The 27396-nt window shown below is 46.2% G+C and overlaps 1 protein-coding gene across 1 annotated transcript in view; it reads left to right on the top strand.

The window, feature by feature from the left end:
* The first annotated feature begins 5242 nt into the window (after positions 1 to 5242).
* The window catches only part of CCR9 (C-C motif chemokine receptor 9), a 31619-nt gene continuing 9465 nt past the window's right edge, over positions 5243 to 27396 (top strand). The window contains exon 1 of the mRNA XM_078685839.1: positions 5243 to 5307. Coding sequence (XP_078541965.1) covers positions 5287 to 5307 — 21 coding nt within the window. The 5' untranslated portion in view covers positions 5243 to 5286. The remainder of the gene's footprint in view (positions 5308 to 27396) is intronic.

Here is a 27396-nt window from a genome sequence, read left to right as displayed (position 1 = left end):
CCCTCCTCCCTGTGCTACTGCCCCGTTCCTTCCTTCCAGTCATTCTGCCCTGTTTCCGCCTCCCAGTACTACTGCCCCGTTCGTTTCTCCCACATTCTGCCCTATTCCCTCCTCCCGGTGCTACTGTCCCATTCCTTCTTCCCAGTCATTCTGCCCTATTCCCTCCTCCCTGTGCTACTGCCCCGTTCCTTCCTTCCAGGCATTCTGCCCTGTTTCCGCCTCCCAGTACTACTGCCCCGTTCGTTTCTCCCACATTCTGCCCTATTCCCTCCTCCCGGTGCTACTGTCCCATTCCTTCCCCTCAGTCATTCTGTCCTATTCACTCCTCCCGGTACTACTGTCCCATTCCTTCCTCCCAAAGCTCCCAGTCATTCTGCCGTATATCCTCCTCCCAGTACTACATTATCTTCCTTCATCCCAGTCATTTTGCCACATTTCCTCTTCCCAGTACTACTGCCCAATTCCTTCCTCCCAGAGCTGCTTCCCATTTCCTCCTCTCACTTCTTATATCCCATCCCTTCCTCCCAGTCATTCTCCCCTATTCTCTCCACCCAGTACAACTGCGCCATTCCTTCCTTCCAGTCATTCTGCCCTATTCCTGCCTCCTGGTACTACTGCCCAGTTCGTTTCTCGCATATTCTGCCCTTTTCCTCCTCCCGGTGCTACTGTCCCATTCCTTGCTCCCAGTCATTCTGCCCTATTCCCTCCTCCCTGTGCTACTGCCCCGTTCCTTCCTTCCAGTCATTCTGCCCTGTTTCCGCCTCCCAGTACTACTGCCCCGTTCGTTTCTCCCACATTCTGCCCTATTCCCTCCTCCCGGTGCTACTGTCCCATTCCTTCTTCCCAGTCATTCTGCCCTATTCCCTCCTCCCTGTGCTACTGCCCCGTTCCTTCCTTCCAGGCATTCTGCCCTGTTTCCGCCTCCCAGTACTACTGCCCCGTTCGTTTCTCCCACATTCTGCCCTATTCCCTCCTCCCGGTGCTACTGTCCCATTCCTTCCCCTCAGTCATTCTGTCCTATTCACTCCTCCCGGTACTACTGTCCCATTCCTTCCTCCCAAAGCTCCCAGTCATTCTGCCGTATATCCTCCTCCCAGTACTACATTATCTTCCTTCATCCCAGTCATTTTGCCACATTTCCTCTTCCCAGTACTACTGCCCAATTCCTTCCTCCCAGAGCTGCTTCCCATTTCCTCCTCTCACTTCTTATATCCCATCCCTTCCTCCCAGTCATTCTCCCCTATTCTCTCCACCCAGTACAACTGCGCCATTCCTTCCTTCCAGTCATTCTGCCCTATTCCTGCCTCCTGGTACTACTGCCCAGTTCGTTTCTCGCATATTCTGCCCTTTTCCTCCTCCCGGTGCTACTGTCCCATTCCTTGCTCCCAGTCATTCTGCCCTATTCCCTCCTCCCTGTGCTACTGCCCCGTTCCTTCCTTCCAGTCATTCTGCCCTGTTTCCGCCTCCCAGTACTACTGCCCCGTTCGTTTCTCCCACATTCTGCCCTATTCCCTCCTCCCGGTGCTACTGTCCCATTCCTTCTTCCCAGTCATTCTGCCCTATTCCCTCTTCCTGGCGCTACAGCCCCATTCCTTCCCCATATTCATTCTAACCTATTCCCTCCTCGCGGGGCTACAGCTGCCCCATTCCTTCCTTGCAGTCATTCTGCCCTATTCCCTCCTCTCAATACTGCATCTCATTTCATTCTTCTCTGTACTACTTTACCATTCCCTCTTCCCAGTACTACTGCCCCTTCTCTCCTTCAGTTTTACCTCGATTATCCTTCCTCTTAGCCTTCCCCCCTCATGCCCGTCAAGCCTTGGCGGCTCACCAAGGACCTGGCATATTCTCTAACTGGCACTACCTATTTTAAGCTGTGCTCTTTCAATGGGACAGCAGTGCATGCACAGTCTGTGCCGTGCTCTCTGTTAGTGGCAGAGTGGTGCATGCACAGTCTGTGTAGTGCTCTCTGTTAGTGGGAGAGTGCACGCACAGTGGTGCATTCACTGGTCACTGCTCTTAGTGGAGAGTGGTGCATTTAGTATATGCACTGATCTCTGTTAGTGGAGAATGGTGCAGGCACACTGCGCACTGCTCTCTCTTAGTGGGAGAGTGGTACATGCACAGATTGCGCTGTCTGTTGTAAGAGCCATACTCTCTGTTGGTAGTGCATACACAGTCTGTGCACTATTTGCTGTGAAAGCTATGCTCTGCTAGTGGGGGTGTGGTACATGCAGAGTCTGTGCACTGTGTGCTGTAGGAGTCCTGCTCTTAGTGTCAAGGCAGTACATCCACAGTCTGTGCACCTCTCTGTTAGTGGAGAGTGGTGCATTCAGTCTGTGCACTGTCTGCTGAAAAGACCAGTGCTGTCTGTTAATGGTGCACATACAGTCCATGCACTGCCTTGTTAGTGGGTGAGTGGTGCATGCACAGGCTGTGCAATGCCTGCTGTAAAAGCAGTGCTCTGTTAGCGGTGCATGCACCATCTGCATATCACTCTGTTGGGGGAAGAGTGGTGCATTCACAGTCTGGGCAGGTCTCTGTTAGTGGGAAAGTGGTGCATACACAGTCTGTGCAGTGCTTTCGGTTAGTGGGAGAGTGGTGCATGCACAGTCTGCAGTGCTCTCTATTAGTGGTGCACATACAGTCTGTGCACTGTCTGCTGTAAGAGCTTTGCTGTCTGTTAATGGTGCATGCATAGTGTACGCTGCTTTCTGTTAGTGGAAGAGTGGTGCTCGCACAGTCTGGGCACTGTCTGCTGTAAGAGCTGTGCTTAGGTCATGGGTTAGGGGTGCATGCAAAGGCTGTGCACTGCTTTCTGTTAATGGAGAGTGGTGCATGCATAGTCTGTGCACGGCTCTCTGGTAGTGGGAGACTGGTGCATGACCAGTCTGTGCATTGCTCTGATTTAGTGTGTTCCAGCCAGTGGGTTGGCGGGGTTGCCGTGCCACGCCCGCCTTGCCTCCTTTGGTGGAGGCTTATTTCGAGACGCCAAGTTTAGCTATCCTCGTGGCCCCTCTTCCACTTATCGATTTTTTTCTCTCCCCCCTCCATATTCTTCCTTCCCCATCAGCCCACTCAATGTTAATTTTCCACGCTCGTACTTGTTTTATCTTTTATTTATTAATCCAGCTTGTTAATGTTGAAAGGCCTCTCGTCTCCAGTCTACGGCCGCAAACGGCCAGTCCCGGGTCCTTTGTTTGGAATTTGAAGGACCACGACCTCTGTTTGCTCTCTGCTTGGGGCGTGGCTTTAAAGCGGGAATATAGGGTCTAGGAAGGATAAGCTTGAAGGGGTTCAAGATCCGACTGGCCGTGCCGGCTCGGATACCTGCTTCAGCAGAGACCCTGTGCAATAAATGTGCCAAGATCCGTCACACAACAAACACTGCGCAGTGCTGCCTTGGGACAATTCAATCATGCAAAATGTGCAGTAAAGGTGCACATTTGTGAAAATTTAAGCTATTAGCATTGCAAATGACAATGCCTTTTATTTGTTTTTAAAACCAAAACATAAATAAAACACATTGTCATTTGCAATCCCAATAGCTCAAATAGAAGGCATTATCATTTACAATGCCAATAGCTCAAAACAATGTCATTGCGAGACCTATTGCATTGTAAATGCTTGTTCTATCAAATGACTCTCCTGCCTTTCTCTGCATGCCTCCTCTCTACAAGCATGGCCTGCTCAATGTCATATGCATGTTAGCCTTAATTCTTGTTATTGTGTCTCTATAATTTGCCCACATCTCATTACAAAGATCACAACCTCTCCTTTAGAGGTCATACCCCTGCAGCCTAAAAGTACCCAATCTCCTGCAGCTCATCACTTAATACTGCAAACCAATGCATGAATTCACATGCACCCTTTCCCACTAAAGATCACACCTAAATCATAGTGATTGTATTTACTGCATAGAAATAGAAACTGTAGCAAATACATTACACGGTTCCCTTAAGAGTGCAAGGCTAACTCCACTAATCAACAATAAGCCAAAAAAACTATTAACCCTGGGTTCCTGGCAGCGTACTGCTAGATGTAAAGCACTAAAATATCTCTTCTATGGTAGCAAAAGCAATATAAATACAATTACAATCCAATCCAATACAACATAATACAAAAGAAAACATCAATACTATAGCCCTCAGTGGCTGGGCTGATGATTGTAGTTCATACCAACTGCATAATACTTGCCTTATATTGCTGGACACTCACATAAAACAAAAGTGTTACTGGGCATGTTCATCACCCAGAAATGTACCAGTTGACAGCAATAAAACACCCATCGCAAACTGAACAGGCATGGAATAACTGAAGAGATTTGTCATATGCCACTGGCCAACAGAGGACTTTAATTTAGTTCACCACTGCAGGTCCCAACTGGTTAGATGCTGCAACAGCCTTTTCACATCTCACAATAGCAATCAGATATGGGATGATAGCAACAAAGTCAATCCCAGCAGAACTCTGATCCAAGTCTTTCTCCAACCTATGCCTGCTCATGATAATACACTTTAAACAACATTTCTCAGAATGAACAATCCAGCGCAGTGACAAGCTAAGGGGACTTTGGAAATAAGAAATACAATATGAGTCCTGCTGAGCTGTTCAAAGCTGCCAGGTCACTGAAAACGATAAATTGCTCACCTTTCTCTCACACTTCTTTACCTAAAACATTGCTAAGCGCTGTGTCCCATAACACCACTACCATGTCTTGGTGGTCTTCACGTATGACATGGACACACTTCCCACATAGGATCAAAACACAGTCAACACCCTTTCAACAATACAACCTACACGGTGTAGCATACTACCTATCTAGCCAGGGCTTTAGAGTCCCTCATAATAAGTGATATAAAAATGTTTCAATGCAATACAATACCATACATTTCAAGAAATCGGTGATAAAAATGCTGACAAATTCAGATAAAAATGATTAGTATTCGTGGAGCCCTGCGTCTATAGGTTCTGATTACCGTAAGATTGACCCATTTAATTATTTTGAGGTTGCTAAATGAGCTCTCCAGTATGCTGAGTAATAACAAATAATTGGAACTATATCTACATATGACTATCTTCGTAAAAACCTTTAAAGCATTTAAAATAACAGTGCACAATTGTGCAAATTCTTATTACATGTGTATAAATAAAAAATAAATTAGCGCTTTTCTTCTAAGTAATTTAATTTTGCATATTGGTCTAACTGTCTGTGGTTAATCAACTGCATTTCTATTGTCTTAATCCACAGGCTGTCACAAAGACTGTACCAGCTACTGAGCAGGAATGACCCAGGCTAATACCATGGTAAGTTTGAAATCCAGCTAAGTGGTACATATTATTGCTCTTGTAGTTTTGATCACTTTCACATGTATCTTTTTGTTATCAGGAGATTTATGGGGTTCAGTAGTAATTATATGCAGCATACATCACGAGGTAATATGACCGGGCGACAGAGTGCAGTATATGAAGTTGATTTATAACCTTTTGGACTATACATTCCAAGTACAGACAGCTAACACGAATATGGAAATCTATTCCAACATTGTCAGTATGGTAAAATCATACTTTGTATAACACAACAAGGGTCGTTTTGGGGTTGAAAATAATCACTTTTTCAAGAGGCTGTACCTAGTTTCAACAATCAAAAAAGTAGGAGCACTAACTTTAATTCAAACAGTAAAATAATTCAAACATTTATAAGACATAACTTCTATAATTCACCATACTTCCGTGATATTCAGACTCACTGATACAATAAACGTCCTATTTCTTCAGTGTTAATAATACAACCATCCTCAACGGATCACACCACTCTCTTTATTGTGTCATAAAAGTGACTCTAAGACCTGAAACACTAGGGTCCAGATTTACTATGATTTCAGTAGGCTTGGTTCACATTTGTGGTGCATCCCTAAAGCAAAATCCATTTTAGCATTTACTAATTCACGCACAGTTGATTTGCGTGGCCTTTCGTTGTTTAATAAATACAAAGTAACAAAAGGCTGCACATAGCACAGCCTTGTGTTATTTTGCATCAGGAGGCATTGCATGGTGGAAGGTGGGCATTCCTGTACATCCACCTATGAATTCTAGCGCAAAGCAAGATGTACAAAGATTGTAAACCTGGGTTTGAGCCAGAATGATGTACCTACCCAAAGAGGGGAATCGAGGAGAAATATCTTTATTTCTCTGTGTTACTTCTTTCTATGTGTGATGCATAGAAAGAGGAAATTGGCCCTTAGGACTGTTTTTGTGCAGGAAGGCATTACTTCCGATGCATGCTCAGACGTGAGTCCCATGCTCTCCACACCACTGGAGTCAAGCTATCCTGGCTGAAGACAGCTGATAGCCAGAAACCGGTCCTAGGATGCTTGATTCCGGTCCAGGAAAGACATGGCTTGGCAGTTCGCGCTGGACTGTTCCCATGAGGCACAGGGTCAGGACTGATTTGCATATGGCCATGTCTGAACTGGGGTGGTGTGGAGTGTAAAAAAACGATGGATTTAGGCCCATATCTCTGTACTGGGGTGAATGTATGACATTGTTCTGCATTCTGTTGATCAACTGTTGTTTTTACCTTTTAACTAAACAGCACTCTGCCTAACTTAAAAGTATATGTACAACATTTTAATTACGCAGCACCCTACCCTTACGGGCTACCTAGGGCCTACCTTAGGGGTGACTTGTATGTAATAAAATGGGAGAGTTTAGGCTTGTCAAAGGGGTTTGAGTGGCAAATCGACATGGCCTTTTTAAACTGCATTTAGGCTGCACTGGCAGGCCTGGGACATGTTTTAAGGTGCTACTTAAGTGGCTGGCACAATAAGTGCTGCTGGTCCACTGGTAGCATTTAATTCACAGGCCCTGGATATATGGTATTTCACTCTACAAAGGACTTATAACGAAATTAAAATGCCAATTTGGTGTAGGCCAATTTAACTATGTTTTAGGGAAGAGTGCACAAGCACTTAAGTACTGGTTAGTATTAGTAAAGTGCACAGAGGCCAACGTCCATTAAAAACGAAATCTGCAAAAAGTGGAGGGTAAAAGGCAAAAGGGTTGGGGGTGACCCTGCAGAGAGGGTCAGATCAAACAGTATATTTCAATTTACCATGTTTTAAGGTGAGAGCACAAGTACTTTAGCACTGGTTAGCAGGGGTAAAGTGCACAGAGTCCTTATGCTAATTAAAAAAGTTCAGTAAAAATCAGGGGGTGAATACAAAACGTTTGGGTGAATACCACACCAAGGATGTCAGTTCTAATGACACCTCATTAAAGAACACAACATCACAATTTTAAAACCACCCTGAGCTGCCTATCCTATCCCTTATTAATGGTATGCTTGCCTTTGAGCAAACACAAGGAGATGACGGACGGCGCACTGAAACCTTTCAGACACTCACCCCCAGGTTTAATCCATCATCATTCTTTAGCTCACTTCACCACCTCAGTTCAGACCCAGCTATATGCAAATCAATCTTGACCCTGTGCCTCATGGGAACAGTCCAGTCTGAACTGCGAAGCCAGGTCTTCCCTGAACCGGAAACAAGCATCCTGGGACCGGTTTCTGGGCAACACCCCTCATCAGCCACTCTAGCTTGAATCCAGTGGCAAAGTGAGCAAGGGACCCATGTCTGGGCATACCCTGCCAACTTAGGAAGGACAAAGCAAACACAAGGAGATGATGGACGGGGCACAGCCTTTGACCCTGTACTGCGCCTTTTTGGCTAGGTTAGAGCTACACATATACCACATAGATGCACATGCACGAGCTGTATCCTGACTTGATAATAAAGCACTTTTTCCTACTTTACTGTGTATCATCTGTTCCCTTCGACCAAAGTATAATTAGCTTTTTACTGTCCACTACTGGGTCATATTTTCAAATGTCAGTGCTGAGAGATAATCAACACAATAGGAGGACTTGTAAGCATTTATTGAGCCACATAAATGTTGTTGTTATAGTAAAACCATGCCAGTTCAGACTTGAACATCTCAGACCCAAACAAATTATTCTTCGATTCTTGACCGTGGCATGTACTAAGGCCTTATGTAGAGTTTGGGGTCGTTTACTCCGTCACAATTGCGATGAATATCCCGTCCACCTTATTTCAAGTACGTTATAAGCTATGGCGCGTGTCATTGGGCGAACAGAATATGTGTCATGTTTATGAAGGAGTACTCATTCGCTAGCACCTAACATCCCTAAATGTGGGCCAGCGTGTATGAGGCGTCAGACATCCTTCTGCCACCTCTGTTATCTTACCACGGCCCTTGCCTTAAAAAAAAACCAGTGAGCCTTCAGCTGGCAATGGCTGGCACTGCGGTTGCTGTGATGTGGTATAGTTTTCCTGTCTTCAAGTGCTCTGACAACTGAATACAAGGCAAGAAAAGGTAAACAAAAACTTGCATCTACGTGTTCTACGTCACAATTCAACCTGCAGCTGGAAAATGCATCTGATGGGTAAGCGAGCATTCTCGTTGCAAAAATGTCTGCATCCATACAAAGAGCCTTTCAAGTGCCACCTTGTTTTCAGTGAAGCCTCTAAGACAAAATAGTATTTCCGTTTAGTTTAGGCACCTGCTACTAACATGCAAAGGAGACAAACTATACAAAATTTCGTGTTCTCTTTGGGGCAGGGTGAGGATAGGGGGAGGGGGATTCCCCTAACTTGAGCTGTGAAACACTTATGCTGTATGGCGGCTGCTTCAGAGCCCTGAGTCTATTAGGCTAAGAATAGAGGTCAAAAGTGTTTGGGATTTTTAAAAAAACACAGCTTATATATGGTATGTATGAGGGTGTGGGGAGCTTAAGCATAGTTCATGAAATCCGTCAGCAGTACATTAGGCCAATTAAATTCGTCAAAATCTTATGTTTAAAAGCCTACTATGCAAGAGAAGATTTTGGCTCGCCTATCCTGGTGTTTTAGGAAATTAGCATGCACGCTCTGCATTACTATACACATTGGTTGAGTAACATTGTTTAAAACATTAAAGTCTATTTTATAAAGAGAAAGATCATTCAATGATCGAATGAAAACAATGGGTGAATGTGCAAGTATTTATTGAAGTAAATATGTGCTTTTGATATCTGGGTGCATGTCCTGATCTGAGGTAGGGAGGAGGTATTTTGGGTTAGCAAGCAATGGGGTGCTCAGAATCCTGCAATCTTGCTACGTTAGGATGTTTTAGGAAAGCGGAAGAAAAACATTGTTTCCCATAGCTCCTATCTCATCCTTCAAGAATTAAGGGCAAAGTTTTAACCAACAATGCCTAGAGGCTGAATTCCACTGTGTAAATCTGGGAAATATGAGATCAATGCCAACTTCCCTACTTGCCCACACTGTGTGCTTTACAAGTCCAACACATCCTAGACCAATATTTTACTGAGTCTCTTTTTTGTTCGTTATCACATATGAGAGCACCTTCAAGATGTGCACTGTACAAAAATCTCTCATGTTTGATTTAATAGCCTATAATGTTGCTCCATCTATAATAAAAATCTAGACCGCCTATAGGGTACAAATGGCAACTGACTTGCCTCTCAGTTCACTAATAGCATTGTCATTGCGGTAGAGATGGGCAAGGCAACAAATTAACAGGGCAATCTAGAGCCGAGCCAAGGGTCTGGTTTGCTTCTCAGAGCCAGTGTACGAGCTGAGGCCTGAAAATGTTTCCGTGTAAATCATGCAAGAAACCTCACATAAAATATGATAAAGTCTCTTAAAATTCAAAAAAGTGTATTACTTTAACATGTGGAGGCTTTAACATCAACATGTTACATGATTTCATTGTCCTAGGAGATACTTATAAAAAGTGGTCGCTTTTAAACATGAACTTAGAACGGTTCCTGCTTGCGCCTTGACAATAATGCCATTTGTGAAAGAAGAGGCAAGTCAGTTGTCAAGTGCCTCGTGTATGTGGCCAAGATTCTTATAGATGGAGTAACATTATAGCGTATTAAATTAAACTCAGTATGTTTTTGTAGAGCCAGGGTTGGTCTGAGGTCAAAAGTAGTCCATAAAAAGTAGCCTGCATTCATGTATCACATTCCTTTGCAAAACGTTTTGGTCAGTGTCAGTGGGTTATGCTTTGGAGATCTATGGGGGAACATAAGAACCTGGCAATCACCAGTTTGATCAATGATGACCGTTCACCTCACTGAGCTAACTCTTCAGTCTAATGACATAGTTTCATAAGTGATAAATGCAACAGGATATAGCTCCAAATAGTGATATTTTTAATAGGCAATTTGCACTTGAGCTGCTGCTCAAGTGAGAGAAAAAGGTAGGGGGCGGTCTCTAAAATAGGTGTGGCCAAAGAGGTGTAGGTAGGAAATTTTCATAGGACATGCGTCAAGGTAACTGTGAGTGCGGCCTAAAACATCAGCCCAAATCCTGTGCTTTCAAGGCGTGCCACCCGACTAGAACTTGGATGCCTCTGCATGAGTTCTCTTAGTGATTCCAAATACATCACAGAAAGAACACGTATAAATAAAACAAGTCAGACCATTTGACTTTGCCAGTGCTTGTTAGTTCAGATTTTTATTCATCATCGTATAAATAAGTGTTCTCCTCTTCAGATCACTTTCTGGTGCAATCTCCCACTCTGTTATTTGCTTATTCCCTTTTCTCTTCACATCTCCTGCTGAAGTCTCCGTCTGCATGTCTCGCACTTCATCTCCAGCCCTTTCTGTTCACCCAGAACAGAAATTGTATAAAGAACATGATGTGTTAACAATGTATAAAAAACAAAATATTATTACTGTTGATCCCAATTGTATGTTTCTTTTCTAAATAGAACACTGTCCTGATGAAGGTGTTAAAATAAAACCGAAACGCTGCATCGACTTGTGTGCAACAACTATTGCTGTTTTTAAAATTGATTCTTGTGTAATAATCATTGTCGTTTTTAAATATTTTTGTTCTTCCTGTATTATTTTTGAGATTACAAGCACTAAAAGTGTTAAGGAGTATATGTAATTTTTTAATAAATTGTACAATCTTTTCTAATTTTAATCAACATTGTGTTTGTTTCATTCAACCAATTGATAAAAAAAATTTGACACTGGTTTTGTAATGTCCAGGGTCTGTGTGCTTCTAAAAGAGTGGTACTGTCACAATTCTCCCAAAGTTGTGGAATATAGGGCCTCCTCTCTTTTGTTTTGTCTTTTATTTTTAGAGCAGTACTTTTGTACCAACTTCATGCACTTTCGCCTAATGTGGCGATTAAGATTCACAAATAAGTTACTAGCGCTCGGTGTGTTCGCAGAGAGGCCAATAATTGGATGAGTGTAACATGACCCACTGACAGGCACTGTGAGAAACACGCACTGCCTTCAGGCCTCTCTCCGAAACTCCGCTTCGTGCCCTGTTCTGCACACCCACTGACAACTTGAACTCGCTCAGACATGACTCAATTGTCAAATTGCGCTATGAAGAGTCATAGTATAGATTGCTGGAAAAAGGAAACTACAGAAGCGCACATGAAAAAAATCAATAGAGAATTGTATAACTAAAACATGATAAACATAACAGGGTCTGCATCCCTGACCTCAACTACTTAGGGTTCTTGCATTTTTGAACAAGAGATCAGTGTTTTGTAAAGTTGTAAACAGGGAGAGGATGTGGCTAAGAGCTGCTGTCTTCAGAGCTGGGGATCCAGGTTCGAGTCTCGGCTTCGGCTGAACATCCTGTGATTCTGGTCAAAACTCTTACAGCCTGATTCATCAATCTCCCGTTTTGCGAGCCCCTAATAGCGATTCATAACGAATCGCTATTAAGGACTTGCAAAACGGGATTCATGTAGGAATTGCTAAATAAATAGCGATTCCTACACATTCCTTATTTGCGAGTAGCAAATTGCTAATCGCAAATAAGGAATAACTCTCCATTCATTCCTATGGGCCAAAAGGCCCTTAGGAATGAATGGGGAGTATTCCTTATTTGCGATTAGCAATTAGCTAATCGCAAATAAGATAGCGATTTAAAGGGTGCCAGGGGTGTCCAAAGGACACCCTGTAGCACCCCTTAAATGCAAATTGAAACAGGTGTTGCGCACACACATGTCCAAAGGACATGTGTGTGTGCAACATGCAACTTAGAAAAATGTTTTTAAAAGCATTTTTCTAAGTTTTTGCTATTTACCGAGAGGTCTGACCTCTCGGTAAATAGCGGCCCAAAATTGCATTTTCGCAATTTTAAAATGCTTCATGAATTGCATTTAAGGAATCTCAAATAGAGATTCCTTAAATTCAATTCTTCGCAAATGTGCGAATTCTTAAATAGCGAATTTTGCATTTGGGATGATGAATCCCAAATGCAAAAATTGCACTCGCAAAAGGCAAGATTCTGAGGCCCACATGCATCATTGTGACATTTTGCACTTCCTAATTTGCGAAAAATAAGGAATCGCAAATTAAGAAGTGCAAAATGCTATGCATCATTATTTTCGGTATTCATTTGTGATTCGGTAAAAATCGCAATTTTTACCGAATCCCAAATGAATACCGAATTCTTAAGTTAATTTTCGCAATTCCCATTGATTCCTATGGGCCAAAAGGCCCATAGGAGTCAATGGGAAGGCATTAGCAAATTGCGAGTGGCACTTTGAAAATTTAATGGGTGCAGGGGGGGTCCAAAGGACCCCCCCATGCACCCCTGAAATGTATTTTTCGCATCATGTTTCACACACACATGTCCTAAGGACATGTGTGTGTGAAACATGAATGTTGAAAAAAAAACATTTTCAGCATTTGAAACACTTTTTCCAAATTTACCGAGTGGTTCAACCACTCGGTAAATTTGGCACCCTAATTGCGAATTTACACTTTGAAAAGTAATGATGCATTGCTTTTAAGAAATCGCACATCTGCGACTTCTTAAAAGCACCCGCAATTTTAGAACTCGCAAAAATGTTATGAATTCTAAAATTGCTTCATGCATCCCAAAAAGCACTTTTGCATTCGCAAACGGCCGATTTTAAGGAATCGCACCGTTTGCGACTACAAAAATGCTTGATGCATGTGGGGGAGAGAATCTTGCCCTTTGCGAGTGCAATTTAGCTTGATGAATCAGGCGGTAAATCTCCCCGTGCCTTTGAACAGTGCTTGGATACCCTTACAGGTGATAAGTCACGCTCTACAAATCCAAGTATAAAAAAGTTAAGGATGTATAAATAGCACCCAGTTTCTGCTTTTACTGCCAGGACCATTCAGCGCTGGTGTCCCTTAAAAACAGCTGCAATAGTGCACAAATTAAACAAAGGTAAAATAACGATCGACTAGGGGAAAAAATCAAGGTTCCAGATGTCCGAAACATTTTACCGGTCGCAAATGGTCCGATGCAAAATGTGACTTGGTAACGAATCGCATTTTGCTTTAGCGATGCCGTATTAGGAAGGGACACGTTTAAGGCGTCCATCCTAATACTGAATAGCACTGTTATGTATGAATGTTTTTTCTCGCAAAACATTCGCAGGCCTCTTCCCCTTTGTGAATGTGGGTGCCAAACATTTTTTAAGAGCAGGCAGTGGTCCCACAGACCACTGCCTACTCTTAAAAAATGAAAAGGTAGGATTTAATTTCTATTTTTGAAATGCACCCCGTTTTCCTTCAAGGAAAACGGGCAGCATTGCAAAAAAAAAATGTTTTTATTTAAAAAACAATCAGAGACATGGTGGTCTGCCGAACCCAGCAGGCCGCCATCCCTGAGATTGTAGCCATTCACAATGGGTCGCAAGTTGGGACCGGACTCATATATATTGATGAGGGGTGTCCATTTGTGACACATTACAAATCGCTAACAGAGTCAAACACAGTGTTGTACATCGCAATTTGTGATTTCCGGAAAGCGAGTCACTAAAATTTGCTATTAGGAAATCAAAAACATGTGATTTTGTACATCTGTCCCCAAGTCTCCCGTCGAAAGGGAGGGCAGGAAAACATTGAAAGGTGTGGTTCCAGCCCTCGTCCTTGTGCTCCAGTATCAACCTGGTCCACCACGGAAGGACAAGAATGCAGGGCACAGTCTGGCCAGGCCACCTGGATTGGCATGTAATGGACCAGCCTAGAATGAGGAAGGGGAGAAACCCCACCTGCCCACTGCTTTTGTTCACTGGCGAGATTGCCCAGCCTTCCCCACTCTACTTGTGCTCAGTACAGAGGTGTCACTAGGGTTGGTGTCACCCAGTGCGGTAACTCATTCTGACGTGCGGTCCGCACCCCCGCACCACCCGCACCCACCTAGGGACGCCCAGCGGCGTCACTAGGGTTGGTGTCACCCAGTGCGGTAACTCATTCTGACGTGCGGTCCGCACCCCCGCACCACCCGCACCCCCCTAGGGACGCCACTAGGCGGCCTTACTGAGTACCGTTATTCCCAGGCTCCTTACCTGATCTGGAACCTTGCACCTTGATGTCTGCTCGATGTCTGCTCTTACCCAGGCCTCTTCCTCTCTTCTCCTTCTTTCAGGTGAGTTGGCCTCAGTTTGCCACTCCGAGTTCCTGCTGATCTCCGGGCAAAGCCCATGTCTAGGCCGACGTAGCTTTGGGCTCTACTGGTGTGAATCTGCCGGCTCCGCACGCAGTGGCTGCGGTCCCTCTGTCAGCGCAAGCTAAACCGGCTGATTCCGTACCGGCAGAGAGACCACAGGCCCGACCCTCCCTTGCCGACTTCCATGCCTGCCTTGCCGCCCACACAATTTCTTATTGCGAGGCACTCTGCTCTGTGCACCTTGACGGATCTCTCCAGGTCCTCCAACTGCCACAGTGGAAGATCACCTTGTAGTTGATAGTCAGAGGCTGCGGCACCTCTAGGGTGAGCCGTGGCCGCAGACACAGGGACACAGAGCTCGGGTCGCCTGGTATGGATCTCTTCTCTACCGACGTGCGATGAGGTGAATGAACCGGAACCGGAAAGACAAGTAAACACTGAGGCAATGCTGGGGCCCCAGGGTTTGGCTCGCTCTGTGCAAGGGTGTGTTTCATTGCGCCTCTGTTGGGTGTCTGCCTGTCATTCACCCTGTCTGGGGCCTCCGCAGCCAGAGCCTCTGCCTGACTTCTTATCTGTCACCCCGTCTTTCTGGGAAGCATATTGTCCGTGACCCTGTCTGCATCTCTGTGACCCTTCCTCTGCCTGTCTTTCTGCGAGTGGGCCTGTGGAACTGTCACTGTGTCTGCTTGCTTTGGTATCAATGTGTCACCCCATGTGAGGGTGTCACCCGGTGCGGTCCGCACCCCCCGCACCCCCCTAGTGACGCCACTGGGGACGCCACTAGGCGGCCTTACTGTGTACCGTTTCTCCCAGGCTCCTTACCTGATCTGGAACCTTGCACCTTGATGTCTGCTCGATGTCTGCTCTTACCCAGGCCTCTTCCTCTCTTCTCCTTCTTTTAGGTGAGTTGGCCTCAGTTTGCCACTCCGAGTTCCTGCTGATCTCCCTGCAGAGCTCAGAGCAAAGCCCATGTCTAGGCCGACGTAGCTTTGGGCTCTACTGGTGTGAATCTGCCGGTGTTCTAACGAGCGCTGTACCCTCATCGAGCGATGTACCCCCTACGTCACGGGGGGTGCCGATTTCCTCAGAATCAGCTTATCTGGCGTTGTTCCCCCATCGAGCTTTGTACCCCCTACTAATGTGGTAAAACACGACACCGGTACCGTTGTGTGCTGAGTTTGTAAAACAAAAGAAAACGTGTCTATTTTAATTGCTATTGTTGACACGAAACGTAGGCAAATCCATTAAGGATCGACGCTCGTTTAGATGCATAATTTAGACGATTGCGAGAGTCGATAATTCTAAATCTTGTAATTACGCAACACGAGGGTTAAGGGAAGCGCTTTGTAATGCGCCGAGACGGCAGGTTTAGCCGTCCTTCAGGATATGCGACTTTTTTGGCGTAGTACAGCTCCCTGTATTAATAAATTAATCTTTACAAATACTTATGATTGCGGGCCTCATCTTTACAGGAGGATGCACGGTAGCGCCCCCACCCTTCCTCGGGCGTGTGTGTGGGCGCCCCCACAGTAGCCTGCGGGAGTGCTGGGGTTCCCTCCCATGGGCTCCCCGTCCTGCAAGCACTCTCTCCGGCGGGCGCCCTCTCTCGCAGCAGCACCCGCAGCGCACAATGCCAGGGCAATTTTTGAATAGAGCATGCGCAAATGCGGCAATTTTTTAATAGAGCATGCGCAAATGCAAAACGTTAGGGGGTACACGGAATGATGGTGGGCGTGGTGCTACGTCATTATGTCGTAATGTGCGCATGCGCAACATTCCTGCGCATGCGCGAAACGAGGGGGGGGACAGAGCTCGATGGGGTACAGAGCTCGATAGTACACCGGCTCCGCACGCAGTGGCTGCGGCCCCTCTGTCAGCGCAAGCTGCACCGGCTGATTCCGTACCGGCAGAGAGACCACAGGCCCGACCCTCCCCTGCCGACTTCCATGCCTGCCTTGCCGCCCACACAATTTCTGATTGCGAGGCACTCTGCTCTGTGCACCTTGTCGGATCTCTCCAGGTCCTCCCACTGCCACAGTGGAAGATCACCTTGTAGTTGATAGTCAGAGACTGCGGCACCTCTAGGGTGAGCCGTGGCCGCAGACACAGGGACACAGAGCTCGGGTCGCCTGGTATGGATCTTGTCTCTACCGACGTGCGATGAGGTGAATGAACCGGAACCGGAAAGACAAGTAAACACTGAGGCAATGCTGGGGCCCCAGGGTTTGGCTCGCTCTGTGCAAGGGTGTGTGTTTCATTGCGCCTCTGTTGGGTGTCTGCCTGTCATTCACCCTGTCTGGGGCCTCCGCAGCCAGAGCCTCTGCTTGACTTCTTATCTGTCACCCCGTCTTTCTGGGAAGCATATTGTCCGTGACCCTGTCTGCATCTCTGTGACCCTTCCACTGCCTGTCTTTCTGCGAGTGGGCCTGTGGAACTGTCACTGTGTCTGCTTGCTATGGTATCAATGTGTCACCCCATGTGAGGGTGTCACCTAGTGCGGTCCGCACCCCCCGCACCCACCTAGTGACGCCACTGGCTCAGTATGCCCCAGGTAGAGGAGGAAAAGGACACAGACCACGAGCAGATCATTTTTAGAGGGAGGAGGACCTGTGAGACCCCCTACCCCTTCCCTTTCCATAAGCCAGCCCAGTATTACAATGGCCTTTAGTGAAGGCACAAACTTCAAAACTGCACAATAATCGGCCACCACTCAGCACAAAAATCTACCTCACAATTGGCCCACATTCAACCGGCCAAGTGTACTGGTATTCTGACCTCAAACATTTGAAGGTAATGCTGTAATGCAGAAAAAGGAGGATGGGGAAGTAAAATATTTGCCCAAAGTCACACAATTTGGTTAAGTGGGGAAGCCAGGATTAATCCCATGTTTTCTCGTTTCACTTTGTACAGCTCCCCTTTCTCTCAAATGCTAATGGTTTGCTTTTAAGTCTTTGAGAATGAGGGCAGAGCAAACGAGGAAGGCAGAAGACAGTGAAAGGCTCTGCTTGTTTTGAGCTTGAAGTTCCAGAAGGCCAAAGGGCTGAGTCAGATCCCGGCATCTGGCTCGAGCTTTTAGTGGCTCTCCCACCTCTACATTGCAAGAGCAGGAATGTTGAAAAAATCTCACTTTTAATAAATACTTCTCAAAGCAGAGATATCATTTGAAGTACTAAGGTGAAGTGCTTCTGTGTGTTAAAGAAATACCCTTCTTTGAATCTTGCAGAAACTATATCATGTTTTTACATGATGGATTTTCCATTATTTACATGCCAAATAATTTCAAGGTTCGGCTTGTCCACAAGCTCTTAGAGTCGAGCGAGCCCCTTGGCTCTGCTCTGGGCCAGCTCTCTCGCCCTCCTCCACCCTGGCTCAGTGCAATTACAAATTATGAATTGGTAGCAGGGCTACATCGGGTAAAGATAGAAAAAGCCCTTTTAATTACACCTGTACATGGATGCCAGTGGCTTTGTCTGGAGGTGACTGTGGAGGTGGTTGAATAGGGGGACGTTTCTCGGGTAGGAAACAGGACACCCTGAGGCACAGTAAGAGGCATAGTAGCCATTCTACCCTGGTCCATCATGGAACCCTGCAGTGCCGGGAGGCATCTAAGACAGTCCTTGGACATTCCCTCTCTCGCGGTGGGTGGGTTGCTGTAATCCCATGGAAAATTGAGAAGCAAAAGGGAGGGACAAGAACGGGGCCGGTCACACTTTAGTGAACTTTGGGCTTCATTTAGAGGTTGGAGGTTGTGGGACAGCTGACAAAATTTCTCTCTTCCTTTGGAAAAAAATGTTATGCTGTAGCCGCCAGTGGAAATTGAGTCAGAGGAGCTGTACTATTTAGGATCGCCTCTCTCACCTCTCTCATGCCATGCATGACAGTTCAGGGGTGTAGCTTGGTCAGTAAGATGGAAGGGGATGAGTTTTAGATAGCCCAACAATTGAGCTGGCGTGTCATTGGTACAATACATTATCTGAAAAGCAGGACATGAAGGGAGTTAAAGGGGCAGTGGAAAGGGAGAGCAGAGAGAATTGTTAGCAGCATCTAAAACAATATATTCTGTAAAATAACGAGCATTTTTTAAAGAAATTGTAAACAGAGGGGAGAGTGTGTGTGCATGTAAAAATCCTAGGTGAAATTCGACAGACATCTCACCATGCCAAACAGAAAGCTTCTGGACCCAACTATTTACTACAGAATATATTTAAAAGGGGTTTGTAACACCCCAAACATGCCCCCCCCCCCAAGCTACACCCCTGTACCAGTTTATATTCCTGCCTGGGGCCATTGTTGCAATTCAGGGCAGGAGGGGGAACATGACGGTCGGAAGCTAACGGCTGTGACGGAGCTCCTCCCACTGTGTATGGTGTCTGACCCAAGCGGTTAGCAGATGGTGGCTGGCGGCGGTTAGCGGCTGGAGGCTTTTTCCTGCTTTTCTACGAGGAAAAATTTTGGTATGAGCGGTAGGGAGTGGCGGTGAGCGGGTGGCCGCGTTTTCCTGCTTTTTCCCCGAGGAAAATAATCATACACGAGCGGCAAGTAGCGGCAGTGAGCGGCTGGCGCTCTCTCTCTGTTTTGCTCTCTTTGCTCATTTCGACGACAATATAATTATTTATCAAAGAGGTTAAAACAGCAAGGGCTGGACTTTGAGAGGGCTCAGTTGTAGTTCTACATAATTATATATCACTCTGCTTCGTTAAAGAGGCACTGTGTGACAACACCATACGTGTGGGCTGGCGAACACTGGAACTGGCCTACGCAACTGGCCTACGCGACTGAACAGGTGAGATGTATTGCGAAGTGAAAGGGGCAGGAACGGAATGGAATGTACTCTTGTACCATATCTGGCCTCAGACACTTCGCTGCACAATGGAACACCGTGTAATTGAAAATATGGGTTACTAGTTTACTATTAGAATATGGCGGGGAAAGGGAGGCGATAAGGATACAGCGGATTATAGAAAAGACACACGCACCCGTCCACATCCACTATGTGGATGGAGACGTGTGCACCTGGCGACATCCCCAAGCGGGTGCGCCCCAATTTGAGTTCTGCTACGAGTTTTGTTGACACAAGGGGATGGCTTTGGCAAAGTTGGGGTGCTAAAGTGGGTGGAGGGAGGAAGGGGGAATTGGGAAATGTTAGATTTAAATCACTGTGTCTGAGAAGCATTGCAACCTCTTTGAATCCAAAATGCATTGTATTAGATGATATACTCATTGTTAAAAAAAGGACACTCACATGCGGGACAGACCACGAGGAGGCCCTAAAATGCGGGGTGGAGGACTTTACCACGATTCAGGGTACCCCGCATCTGTTAAGATGACATACTCAGCTACACTGAAATGTATCACGTGGAATGTCAGAGGCTTGGGAAATCCGAAAAAAATTCGGCAGATGTTTGCATATTTTGACAGGTTACATGTTGATGTGGCTTTCCTACAGGAAACGCACATAGCGGCCACTGACACATCCAAAATAGGAACTAGATGGGCGGAATCAGTCACCAACTCCAATTACTCATCATATTCGCGAGGGGTTAGCATTTTGATAAGATTTTGAACACACATAGGGACGCTGAAGGAAGGAGCGTAATTGTGGTGGGCACAGTAAGACAACACACTCTGGCACTAGTGAACACCTATGGCCCAAACATAGACGACCCAGGTTTCTTTGAGACAGTATGGGGCAAACTAGCAGATATTCAGGTTGACAACATACTATGGGGAGGAGACTTCAACGTAACACTGAGGGAGGGTATCGACAGGTCTCCGACACACTGGAACCACACGTCAAGGCAAGGGCGACACTCCTGGAGACTTTAGAAGACTTAAAGATGATGGACATATGGAGAGTTCAGCATCCTGGGGAGATAGCGGCGACGCACATAAATGCAGCACACAAAAGCTGGTCTAGATTGGACTACTGGCTGACCACGCAGGAAGTGGCGTCATGGGTAACACGCATAGCACATCTCCTGCGCACACTATCAGACGACAATCCGGTAGTATTGGAGGTTGAAATACCGCGATATGCACCTCCGCCATTCACATGGAGATTCAATGCAGTAGCCCTGCGGGACCAAGTATATGCAGACACCATACATAAAGCAATAATAGACTATTTTGACCTTAACAGCTCCACAACGGAAGACCCATGTCTACTATGGGAAGCTTTCAAAGCTACACTGCGAGGGGTGTGCATTAGCACGACCACGGGGATATTAAGGGACATCAGACAACAATTAAAAACGCGCGAAAGCGCTATATATACACTAGAACAAAGGTATACACAAACAAGGGATACGACAATACTGGGGGAAATACAAGTTCTCCTAACAGAACACCGACAATTTGCTGCAGATGAGCTTAAATACATTTACAAACGTACAACAGCTAGGAGATATGGTGAGGCTGGTCGGCCAGGGAGGGCCCTAGCGGAGAAGATATGTACCGGGCGAGCACCACAACACATCACAGCTATCAGAACACGTGCGGGACACATGACACATGACATAAAAGGAATAATGGGTGAATTTATGGACACTTATGGCAAACTGTATGAAGCTCGCCCCTCATTGTCGCAAGAGGAATTGCTGTCCTACATGGCGGATGTAGAACTAGCATGGCTGTCTGACGGCCATAGAGATTACCTGGCCCGCCCTATCACAGTGGAGGATGTGGTGGACACTATTAAACGACTGCCGAATGGCAAAGCGCCGGGGCCTGACGGCTTCACGATAGAGTTTTACAAAACGTTCGCGGACCTGTTAGCCCCACACTTAGTGAAACTATATGGGGAGGCACACGAGGCACAGACACTTCCGACATCCATGAGAGAGGCCTTATTGATTGCATTGCTAAAACCAGGTAAAGAAGAGGAAAACTGCGACTCGTACCGCCCGCTATCCCTCATAAATGTGGACACCAAAATTATAGCCAGCCTACTAGCTGACAGGCTTAAACCACTCATGCCGTTACTGATAAGACCCGACCAATCTGGCTTCATACCGGAACGGTCAACAACACATAACACGCGCACCCTATTTGCACTAGCTCGCTATCTGGCACCTGACGTGAAAGCTGTGGCTGTCTTATTGGATGCGGCCAAAGCGTTTGACACGATAGATTGGCCCTTCTTAAATGCGGTGCTAGTACGTATGGGGTTTCCTCCGATCTTCATAGGTTGGATCACGATGCTTTACACAAACTTGACAGCACGCATTAGAGTGAACAAACACGTCTCAGAACCAATCGAAATATGTCGCGGAACTAGGCAGGGATGTCCGCTCTCCCCGATGCTCTTCGCTCTGGTGTTAGAACCCCTAGCATGCAAAATTCGACAACATCACCACTACTCGGCCATACAACTGCCGACACGCCCGATTCATATCTCGCTGTACGCGGATGACATGGTACTGTATGTCAAAAATCCGGAACAGCACCTTAACCCATTACTGCGCGAATATATCAAATTCGGCCAACACTCAGGACTCCAGATCAACTGGACTAAGTCCCTCATACTGGCATTAACAGACGGCACGCACCCAACGGCCATGGATTATCCACTTGAATGGCAGGAAGAACCGACCAAATACTTAGGGGTGTGGTTTCACAGGGACTCAGAACTTGTAATCCGGTCAAATTATGGGAGAGCGATCTCGACGTTAGACGGCAAGATCAGACGGTGGAATAAGTTACCGCTGTCGCTAGCAGACAGAGTTGCAATTGTGAAAATGGTAATACTGCCCAAGTTCCTATACTTGTTTAATAATATCCCAATTAAGCCTCCTGCAGAGGTGTTCAGAAATATCAAAAAACTGGTACTAAATCTTATTTGGGCGGGGAAACAAGCGAGATTAGATTTGCAAATGATGACACTACCGTACGCTAAAGGGGGTTTCAAAGTACCAGATCTCTATCTGTATTACTTGTGTGCGCAAGCGCAATTTGCACACTACTGGTATCACGAGCTTCCTTTCCTGACTCATGTAGCGGTGGAGGCTGGTAATGCAGACCCGGTTCCATTGACTAGCATACTAACACACAAACGTGACAGATTACATGAACGTGACATAAACCCGGTGAACACCACCACGGATGCATGGAGACGGATGGGAAAAGTGGCTAACCGCGTCCCACTTTATGCGCCTGCTCTCCCCCTGACACATCATCCGGCGCTATCAGTTACACAAGAACAGATTGGGATGGATTTACTAAGAAACGTAGGCATAGATAAGATGGGGGATTTGTATAGCGAAGGCACCTACCAAACTCTAGAAAAATTGGACTACATTAGCAACCCAACACTACTATTTACCTTTAACTACTATAGATTACAAAGAGCGATCAAAGAGCACTTTCCCACTTTTCCGGAGGAACCCCAGACCCTGTCTCCCTTGCAGCTACTTCTCACTACGCCTACTGCCTCTCATCTAGTGTCCAGACTCTACACGAGCATACAAACTGACATTGGGGGGAACACAGAAAAGGTGAGATGTAAATGGAGCGATGCCCTAGGAGAAACATTGTCAGACGAGGACTGGGAAACCACATGCCTACTCACTGGCTTGCTACCAGCAAATGGGAACCTGAGGATCATCCATTACAAATACATACACCAAATGTACTACACGCCTCAAAGGCTTCATAAATACGGGTTACGGGACGACTCCAAATGTATACGATGTAAACAAGAAAATGCGGACTTCATGCATTTAGCATGGCACTGTGGTTGTGTGGCTACTTACTGGGAACAGGTGACACAGGCCTTAAGTGACATGTTGGGGATCCCACTAGTATGCGAAGCCAAAAGCTGCTTGTTAGGCATTGTCCCGCACTTACGAGCGACGCGACGCAGGTTTTGTATGGTAGCGCTTTTGATGGCGAAAAGAAGGGTATCCTTACATTGGGGTAGTAAGGTAGGGCCGAAGATGAAAAGCTGGCTGGAAGATTTGACGTACTGTTGTGACACACTGGCCACGTATGAGGAAGAGATGCCGATTAGATCACGCCCTAGGGACTACTGGATGTATTTGCGTGACTACTTAATGACACACACGCCGGACTGACCCGTATAGAGTGACCAAACATAACACGCGTCGAAACACATACTGATGAGTAATACACAATTACCAGAGGAGAGTGAGAATGTTGTGACACAGTGTTTGATGTTACGGAATTACATGTTGTTTTTCCTACAGGTTAATGATACAATTAAAATGAAAAAATATAAAATGTAAGACCATGGACATGCTTTGGAACGTATGCAGTTCTATCTTCTGATATAAATGCTTTTACATGAAACGCCGCCGGTCCTGTCGATGTCGGCTGATGGGCTGTGTACAAATATTCAAAGTACTATATGAATTGCACTACTGTGTGGCCGGCCTAATAAGGTTGTAGGCGCAAACTTGTATAATAATTCTGCGAAATGTGCAATAAACGTCTTACAAATTAAAAAAAAAAAAATATATATATATATATATATATATATATCACTCTGCTTTCTCTTGGTGGCATTCCGCTCATTTTTTTTGAAAACTCATATCCATGGGACAAATCTTTCTTCTTAGAGGTTTATTGCCAACATCTTTATTAAGTTCCTGGGTGCAGCTAGGTTTTGCAAAATCTTTTTTTTTTCTCTTCTCGCCGGGAGAGAGCAGATGGTTTGTGGTGCAGGGGGCGGCGCACAGGCGGAGCCCGCCTGGTTTCGGGAGCTCGGTGCTGCAAGAGAGTGGAGGAGAAACCCGAGAAGACTGACCCAGCACCTCGGGCTTGGTACAGGTAGGCTGGAGGCATTCTTTCAAGGAGGTTCGGTAAGACCGGGAACTGGTAAAGTGTCTGCAGCCTTGAAGCATTCCCATTGGGGGGTCGTGATAAAGAGGCTACTGATGTTGAGTCTGGCTGTTTGACTCTCAAGGAGGTAAGGACCTTTGGGATACAGGACTGGGGGTGGCTCGACAATAGCGGAGCCTTAGAAAAGCCTGAAGTTGTTTCACAAATCCCCCAGTCTGAGGCTGCTAGCTCTGCCTGTAAATATCTGGTGTCCTGCATGGAGAGGCTTGGGCCTGGTACAGCAAGTCTTCAACCTAGTACTCAGTTGGTTACCTCAGACTGTCCTCCGATAGTCCCTTTGCCTGAGGTGGGGGTTAGCCGTAACACACTACGAAACAGGACTGCTAGCATTCTACCAGCCTCCCTTAAGCCATCCATCTCCCCTCCCGTTATAGAAATTAAGGCTATTTCCAGGAAAGGAAAGGAGAGTCACATCGGTGTAGATACCCCCCCAGGAAAGGGAAAGGGTAGGAATAATGCGAGGGGAGGCCAACCTGCAGCACCTAAATTCACTCCATCACTGAAGTCTTACTACTAGGATGGCCTCAGTCTCTTCCGGGGGCCTGGTCCCATCTACAGCTTCTTCTGTAGCCTCTCCTTTATGTGCTATAGATAGTGCCCCTCAACCCTCTCAGGTTAGCCAGCCCTCTCAGTCCTCTCTGTCTCCTCAGTCTTCCCAGCAAATAATTGTTCACTCAGCGGTGGAGCTATCAAATAGTTTCTCCGTATTAGCCAGTCAATGTATAGAGCAGGGGGAGCAGGGAGAATTGAGAGATGCGGCTATAAGTTCCCCAGATGGAGAGGTTCCTCTGATTAACAATGCAGTACCCACAGCTGGTGCCGAGGCCGGGGACTTTGGCGGATATTTTGTTGAGTTTGAAGGAGGATATCAGTAGGAGATTTACAATCTCAGAGGCAAACCAGGTTGCTATTCAGGCATCCTTTGAGGTATTGGCCCAGAAGGTTGAGGAGGTCGCAAAAAGGACGGATGCCCTGGAAGATGAGCTACCCAAGATTATGGTCGCCTTGCAATCCTCCTCTGTCGTAATGGATAAATTGGTACAGCAGACCCAGGAGATGAAGGACGACATTGAGCGTCTTGAAAACCATTCTAGGAAAAACAACCTAAAAATTTTGAATGTCCCCGAAGATCTTGAAGGGAGTGATATTAAGGCATTCTTGGTTACGCTCCTCAAGACGACACTCTTGAAAGATTCTAAGGATGCAGACTTGGAGCTTTTAGGGGACATTCAGAGGGTACATTGAGACCCGTATAGGAGGAACCCCGGGAAAGAGCGCCCTAGGAAGATCTTGGTGAACTTTCTTACCTACACCATTAAAGAAAGGATTTTGTTTTCAGCCTTAAAAATTGGCTCTATAAAGTCAACCTCTTTCTCCTGCCCTTTTGCCTTTACTATTCGTTCAGATGTGTCTCATATAACTGCTACAAGGCAATGGGAGCTGGGCAAGAGATTGGCTATTTTGAAATCCTTAGGGGCTCGGGCCCAGTTGAAATTCCCAGCAATACTCCGCGTAATGTGGAATAACCACATGTACAATATACATCAGACGGAGGAAGCTGAAAGCTTAATCGAAAAGATTAGGAAAGGTAATAGTGGGGGTAGCGTGGTGGGGGTGCAATCTGCTGGGACTTAGTTGCAGTACGTTAAGAGATAGCTGGGTCTGACATGATGCATTAAACCGCGCACCACGCGTTTTACATGGCCGCTCACCAAGCGACAGCCACCACTTAGGATAAGCTAATTCATTCTTTATTATTTTTTTTTGTCTTTTCACTATTTAGACCATACACAGGGGGGGTATCCGCCTAAGAGCTTATGGTCAGAGAAGAAGGGTTCCCCTGGGAGGATTGGGTTTTTTGAGGTTATGGGGGGAGGAGAGGGGTGGGAAGAGGGGCACGGGTAGGGTGGCAGTGGGAGAAATTTAAAAAAAAGGAGCCTTCAGTTCTCCTTAATTCTTATCAGTTCGTGGTTGAGCAAGTGGACTGCTGGGTGCCTAGCTAAAGCAAGAATGAGAGATATCACCTTATGGCTAATATGAGGGTAAAATGCATCTCCTGGAATGTTAATGGGCTTCGGTGCACTTGGAGACGTAGGATGGTAATGAAGTACTTGGAGCAATCTCCAGCTCAAGTTTTCCTCCTCCAGGAGACCCATTTAAGCCTCAGTGAGAGTAAGGAGTTTTTTGGGAAAAGCAGATGGGTAGGATCGTTCGGCTGTTCTGAGCAGACAGTGTCTAATGAGGGGGTTGCAATATTAATCGAGGCTGGGGCTGGTGGCATTTTTAAGTCAATATCTACAGACCAGTCGGGTAGATGGATTCTGGCGCAGGCAGATTTTGGCGGGAGGGGACTGGCTATGGTATTTTATTATGGCCCTAATATCGATGATCCCTGCTGCTTGCTCAGAGTGCAGACCAGGTTGGTGGAGGTCACCTAACCTGTGGTTATAGGGGGTGATTTCAACGTTCTCCTGGACCCTCGACATGATCGATCAAACTATAGCCAGCATATTGCTGCTCCGCGATCCCGTCATGCCATGGTCAATATGATTCATGAACTAGGCCTAATAGACACCTGGAAGGCCAAGAGGGGGACAGTCCCGGGTTTTACATATTTCAGTAAAAAATACAGGCATGCCTCAAGACTGGATTACATTCTAATAGATAGGCCATGTTTAGAGACAGTAGTAGACATCAATATACTCCCAAGTGTCCTATCGGACCATGCTCCCATTTTATTTACACTCCTGATGCGCAGCCCCAGGGATAATTTAGTGCCCAGATGGACCCTGAAAATGGCAATGCTTCATAATATGGATATAGTTACTGCGGTTGGATGAATGTCATGACAACGCGGGGTTTACCCCGCGCTGCCATTACGACGCATCCATTACAACGCAAGTCGTTACAACGACTTGCGCTGTAGGTGCTGGATTGTGGAATAGTTTCATTTTCTATTCCAACTCCAGCCCACGTACCAGTAGGGAAGGTGTTGGAATAGAAAACAAAACTATTCCTTTAGCAAGAGCGCCCTCCAGCGCAA

Source organism: Lissotriton helveticus, chromosome 4_1, assembly GCF_964261635.1.
Source record: "Lissotriton helveticus chromosome 4_1, aLisHel1.1, whole genome shotgun sequence".
In the NCBI taxonomy this organism is placed as follows: Eukaryota; Metazoa; Chordata; class Amphibia; order Caudata; family Salamandridae; genus Lissotriton; species Lissotriton helveticus.
The sequence above is the reverse complement of the archived record's forward strand: the minus strand, read 5'-3'. Positions and strand labels throughout refer to the sequence as shown.